This window comes from Rhagoletis pomonella, unplaced genomic scaffold (genome assembly GCF_013731165.1).
Source record: "Rhagoletis pomonella isolate Grant_MI unplaced genomic scaffold, Rhpom_1.0 Rhpom_scaffold_00007, whole genome shotgun sequence".
Lineage (NCBI taxonomy): Eukaryota > Metazoa > Arthropoda > Insecta > Diptera > Tephritidae > Rhagoletis > Rhagoletis pomonella.
In genome coordinates, this window is record NW_023458561.1 from 57,285,820 (window position 1) to 57,292,657 (window position 6,838).

General features: G+C 39.5%; 1 protein-coding gene and 1 pseudogene across 1 annotated transcript; both read left to right on the forward strand.

The window, feature by feature from the left end:
- Positions 1 to 445: 445 nt before the first annotated feature.
- Positions 446 to 3,033, forward strand: LOC118743161 (annotated as a pseudogene).
- Positions 3,034 to 4,302: 1,269 nt separating this feature from the next.
- On the forward strand, positions 4,303 to 6,838 carry LOC118743159 (complex I assembly factor ACAD9, mitochondrial-like; the record flags this gene model as incomplete). The annotated part of the gene is given in 5 exon segments (XM_036475691.1): positions 4,303 to 4,942; positions 5,017 to 5,524; positions 5,811 to 5,949; positions 6,006 to 6,191; positions 6,258 to 6,838. Coding segments are annotated over 5 exon segments (1,998 nt in total).

Sequence of the window (6,838 nt, forward strand, 5' to 3'; positions counted from 1 at the left end):
TTGATGATTTTTAATTTCATATGATTTCACAGTTTTACAGCTCTGCTACCCACTCATTTTCTCCGCTCCTCTGTCTGCTTCTACTCCTCTGTTAGGGGCACCACAATGGACATTTTAATTAATGTCTAAGTGTGTCTACGGAGACGGCCCTCTAACCTAACCTAAGGTAAGGAAGCAGCGTTTGGTGATCGAAAGAAGTTCTAAACTTTTTCCTCCACACCCTCTACTTGTCTAATTTTTTTGAGTCTTTCCCAAATAACCAAGCAGTTCTCAAACTTTTAATCATAAACAACTTCAAAATTCTTCACATTTTGCAAAATTATATACTCATCTTTATATAAAAAAAAAATTGGCAACAAAATTTCGCATGTTGACTACAATTTAGCCTCTCTTGTTTTCTATTAAACGTTACAAAATTCGGGGTTTATTTGATCGTGAATCCAACATTTAAATAATAAAAGTTCTTCTAAAAAACGTGGCTTGGAGTCAAAACAATAACAACAATGAGTGAATCCAGCGAAATAGCACGTTTGCGTGAATTCCTTACTGAGCTTATACCCAGCGAAGATCAATTTCAACGTTTATATCAAAACTTTTGCACACAGATACGCTAAGGTCTGGGCGCTAAGACAAACAAGGATGCGAGCACAAAATGCTACCTAACATACGTACAGGATTTCCCCAATGGCAATGAAACGGGTAATTATCTAGCCCTCGATTTGGGTGGCTCCAATTTTCGCGTACTGCTCGTCACACTGAAGGGAGATCACGAAGCGGACCAAGTCTCAAAGATTTATCAATTGACCGAAAAGGAATTACTTGGAACTGGTCCACATCTTTTTGATTACATTGCCAAATGTTTGCATGAATTCGTTTGTGAGCTCAAATTGGAAAACGAAAATCTGCCATTGGGTTTCACATTTTCATTTCCTTGCGTACAGACTGGCTTGAGCAAGGCAACATTGGTGCGTTGGACAAAGGGATTCAATTGCTCCGATACAGTGGGAAAGGATGTGGGCGCAATGTTGAAGGCGGCTATTTCAAGGCGAGTCGGGCTAAAAATTGATATGGTCGCCATATTGAATGACACTACTGGTACACAAATGTCTTGCGCCCATCGCAATCCCGGTTGTAATATAGGTTTGATTGTTGGAACTGGTTGTAATGCCTGCTATACGGAAAAGGTGGAAAATTGTGAGCGTTTAGATGCGAAATACAAGGACAAACCGAAGATTATTATAAATGTGGAGTGGGGCGCATTTGGCGAGAAAGGAGGCCTTGATCATTTGTATACCGAGTACGATAGGGTCGTCGATAAAAATTCGCTGAATCCTGGCGCACAGATTTACGAAAAAATGGTAGCAGGTGAGTAAGGTGCAGGAAGGCTTGAGACATACATACATACATACATATGTAAACATTACGAATGGGTGTTGTATCTGGTTTTTTTTTAAATATCCGCATAATCGAATTTCTGCTTAAAAAATCCGCATGACCGCTAACAAAATGAACAGATATTAACCGGATATCCGGATTATATGTTGCTACGTATGTTTACGCTACGTCGTTCACTAATAGCGCCTTTTTTGCGAACTTTTAGAACCTTCACGACGGTTCTGTTGTTTGGCAAGGATTAATGACCTTACGATGCCAGGTTAATCAAATGTGGTACTATGTCGTAAAAGTTTGGCTTTTGTATGTACAAAGGTCTTGTTCTGCTCTTTTGTAGTCGATTGTTTGGTTAGATGTTGAAGTCGCCCAAACTGCTGCTGGCTCATGCGTAACAGCGCCTTAACAATTAAATTTTGGATAACGTTAAAAATAAGGATGGTGGTAAGGGAAGATTATCGGTAAATATAAAAGTAACTGTAAGGATAACTATATCGATAACAATATCACAATGAAGATGGCAGACACAAAATGTTAAAATAGGGACCTATTTTAAAGCGGTTCAAGAAATCATAGAGAGAAACTGAAGTGCGCTGTTGTAGAGCACGTTTTTTAGTATAACTCCCCGATGTTTTTGCAAAACCGCCCATCGACCAGTTGCAAAACCGCCTAAATCGCCATTGTGGCAAAAAGGAGATTTGGTAACCCTGAACTCCAGGCATCGAGATTTATGCATAAAAATCATAAAATCGTTATTAAAACCACAGATTTGTAAAATAACAGCTAGAGAAAATATCGCCTAACAATACAATGCCTTCAAAGAAAACCAATTTTTTCGCTCTCTCTTGTTGAGTTCCGTAAGATAGATGGTTTTGAAATTGGTCGATGGGCGGTTTTGCAAATCACACCCTTATTTCTTTCGTTTATATTATTTTCAGGCATGTACCTGGGCGAATTGGTACGTTTGATTATGATGCGCGCCGTTAAAGAGAATTTGATTTTCTCACAGTGTAAACTTCGCAAACATATCACCGATATCTTGACGAAAAGGCCACATTGCATCGAATCCAAGGTTCTATCTGAAGTTGCCAACGACAAAGGTGATGATTGGCCAGTCGTAAAGAATGTTTTTAAACAAGTCTTCAATTTGAAAGATCCAGAACCTAAAGATTGTATGAAATTCAAATATATTTGCGATGTTGTTGTGAAACGTTGTGGCAACATGCTGGGCGTAACGCTGGGCGCTTTAGTAAACAAAGTGGGCGAAAGCTTCTCCATCATTGGCGTAGATGGTTCTGTTTATCGCTGTCATCCGAACCTGGATGGCTACATGCGTGAAACGTTGGACAAATTCGTTGAAAAGGACTATAGATATGATATTATGCTTTCCGAAGATGGTTCGGGACGTGGTGCGGCATTAGTGGGTGCTGTTGTGTACAGAGATTATATGGATAAAACGAGACTAAAATGAATTACAGCAGGAAATTTCAATGATGTCTTAAAAAAGTCGGTTTTTTCAATTTCAAGGGGATTCGATTCAAATTACAAGCGTTTGAAGGATATAGCAGTTGGATAAAGAATCAAATAACTATCAAAATTTAAAGGCTAGCTTAAAGCTGCAAAAAATACATTACAATGTGACTAAATAATTACAAAATAAATAATTTCAATGAAAATCCATTTGTTTGTTATTTAGAAAAAGAGATATAATAATTGCAACAATTCCAGCGGCTTAAAAAAGCCTTTTAATTCTGCGCTCGATTATTGGTTTTAACTGCCTTGGTTTGAAGATCGAAATAAAAACGTGTGCAATCGAGCTACCTAATAATTATCGCAAAATTGCAGCCTTGTTGCTCTCCTGATGCTTTGTTGCTCAACTGAAAATAATTTTGTGTTACTTTTGTCTGTTCTCGGAACGGGTGTTTTCTCCAAGCCCCTGACTTTCAAACGGGCCTGGATTTTTCGGAAACAAAAGTTAGTAAGATAAAAACGCTTTTTCATAAAAAGTAAAATTCGAAAATATTTATTCAACAAAAGCTAAATAGTCCGGGGAAATAAACTGCGATTTAAACAAAAAAATAAGAAAAATGTAGTTGCTACCAAGGTATATTAAAAAGGTGTGATTCATAACTCAGGTAGGCCCTCGTTTAAGGTACTGTTAAGCCAAAAAATATAAACAAGCGATTCAAAATTCATACAATTTTTTTTTTAATTTGACTTTATAGGACGGACGGCAATGTCAAATTCAATCACACTTTGTTGAATACATTTTGGTTGCTACTACCTTCACCAATGGCACCATTCCCAAATTTCATATGACTAGCACCGATTACTTTAATCTTCACAAGCATATGAACTCGAACGCACAACAACAGTCGATACTTCATCGCTTATCGCTTTCGACTGCACATCGCTTTGAAGTGCGATTTGGGACCAGTGATGCCAACCACGTAAAATGGCCATATACTTACAAGCTTTGCTAAAGAACTCACCAGTACCCAACGTCTCAACGCCAAAATTACGCATTTGACCGACAAAAACCACACAAATAGTGATGAGACAAAGAATAAAACTACTTAGCGATAACTACTATTAGAGCTGCCACATACATAATTTCCATACGACAATTATGTATTAGTAGAAATGGTAAACTCTCAAGAGGTGTTTACACTGAAATTTTTAGTAGTCTGTGTAACCACCACAAAAATCGTAAAATCGTTATGGCAGTAACAGTCTTCAAAATGACGACAAAATCGTCAACTCGCACGGCAACACTGGTTAGGGACCAAAATTAAATTCCTTTCATACAACAGTTTTACGACCTCTGCAGTGGTCATAAATCAGCTGATTGTCATTAGCGTATGTACTGTCATTTGCTCTACAGCCGGATATTTCTTCAAGATTGTGCTCAAAATGTTACGTCTCCGCCCCACACTGCATCGAATTGTGCAACAAAATTATGGTAAAAACTTGGAACATTTGAATGGAAAAAATTTACGTGCCACCAGCACTAGCTCTGGGCGTGACAGTCAATCCTCAGCAAAGATCAGCGGTGATAATTCGGCTGTAGATACAGATGCCGTCGACCAAAACCGAAGCACTGGCGCAGGTATTAATGTTGCACCAGCTGCAGGCAAATTACGCTCACGCTTGCCACTGGTGAAGAATTTTTTTGTTGGTGTGGTGGACAAGGAAATGCTTGGCTATCCGGAGGTTATTCAACGTGAAGAAATGACTCGTATTGAGAATGAAAAGTTGCCGCTTAAGAACTTCTTCACAGATGAAGTAAACAATGTTATAATTGACCGAACACGTCAAATACCCGCTGAAGTGGTAGAGAGTGTGCGGCAGTTGGGATTGTATGGTATTAATGTGCCAGCGGATTTTGAAGGCAAAGGCTTGGGTTGGACAGCCAGCTTAATGACTACGGAACCCGAGTCCAATTGTGCCAATGTTGCACTTGGTTTGCTATCGCATCGAGTAATAATCGATGTATTAAAAGAGCTTGGCAGCAATGAACGGCATCAGCGTTTCTTACCAAAATTGGTAAACGGTAAGAGTTTAAACGCTTAATTGGTAGCAAAAATTGTTGTTACCGAATTTCTTATATCTAAACATTAATTTCAGGTTCACACGTTGGCGTTGAAGCAATATTTGAATACGATGTATCGGAAACCGACCTGTTTAACACACGTGCCGAACATCATCCCGAATCTAACGAGTGGTGTTTGTCAGGCCAAAAAGCATATGCAGTAACCGGACCTTTCGCTACCACTGATGCAACACCACTCTTTCTAGTCATCGCGCAAACTCGTCGCCTGAGCGTCAAAGGTGATGCAGGGCGCGGTACAACTATTTTCTTGGTAGACGGTAGCACTCCAGGTGTTAAATTGGGCGAACAACATTTGACGATCGGTTTCAGAGGTTTGCAAACACGCCGAGTAGAGTTTGATCAAGTAATCCTGACGCCTAGTAGTGTGCTAGGCGCGGCGAATGAGGGAAACCTAGTTGCGGAAGTAATACTCCGAAGCAGCCGATTGCGGAATGCGCACTTGGCACTCTGTATGGCCAAGCAGTTAGTCAATGATTTAACTACGTACTGCATCGAAAACACGCAATGCAATGTGTCACTCAAGTAAGTAAAAACTAATTAAATATACGGTTAGCCTCCAAGTAATTAATCGACTTCAATCGTCGAATTTTTTTTTTTTATTAATGTTAGCGCTAACTTTGGCCCACCTGAAACGATTTTGATAATTTGTATTTTTCTTATCGGAAAGGTGGTACTTCCCACACTAAATTGTTTTAGATCCGATCACTGGATCATGAAGAAGTTAACGGTATTCCCTAATTTTTATATGAGAATTGAAGTCGGTTGTTTTTATAGCTTAAAAATTACTTGTTTAACTTATATTTTTAAGGGATATGGAAATGTTGCAAATGCATTTGTCGAAAGCTTCATGTGTCACATATGCCATTGAAAGCATGATATATATGACTGCTGGCATATTGGACGAATTTGCGTCACCCGATGTAGCGCTGGAAACGGCAATTACGAAAGTGGGTTACTTTAAATAAAATAATTTAGGGTATTATTAAAAACCGTGCATTCGTAGTATTTCAGCCTGACGCAACTGTTTAAAATTGCCTCCAAAAGCATGGATATTATTGGACCTAAATCACTACTTTCCGGCCAGGAAACCGAAGTGTTATTCCGCGATGCTGCGCAGCTCTACACGCAAGGTGAATCAATGGATACTTTGCGCTTATTTATCGCGCTCATCGGCTTACAACACGCGGGTGTAAGTTTAATATTTTCAAATGCTCTAAATCCTAGTAGTTGTTAAATTTACATCCACTTTTCACAGACACTTCTCTCCGACACAGTGCGCATGCAACGCAACCCATTGTTACATCCCGGCCACATATTAAGGAAATTCTTACAAAACTCCAATATAGATAATCCAAAGACTAAAATGCGGTTAAACGAAAGTGTGCATCCAACGTTAGAGCCCGCTGCACAATGTATTGAGCACTCAGTGGCTCGTCTTCAGATGTGTGTTGAACTGCTGCTCACGCGCTATGGCTCCGAGGTAGTGGAGAAGCACCACGATATGCAACGTGTGGCGGATATTGCGTCTACAATTTATGCAATGTTTGCAAGTATAGCGCGCGCTTCACGCTCCTACTGCATTGGTTTGCAATTGGCGGACTATGAATTGGTACTTGCTTCGGCAGTGTGCTCGCACGGGCAAGATAAGGTGCGCACTCTTTGCACCGAAATATTCAATGGACAATACGTAAATAACGATAGCAATTTGCAACGTTTAGCTAAGCAAGTGATTCGGAGTAAAGGATACTTCCCAGTACATCCGCTTACTTATAATTACTAGAAAGTTCTAAGTACCCGGTCATTATAGAATTATATGTATATGGCTTGTTCTATAGA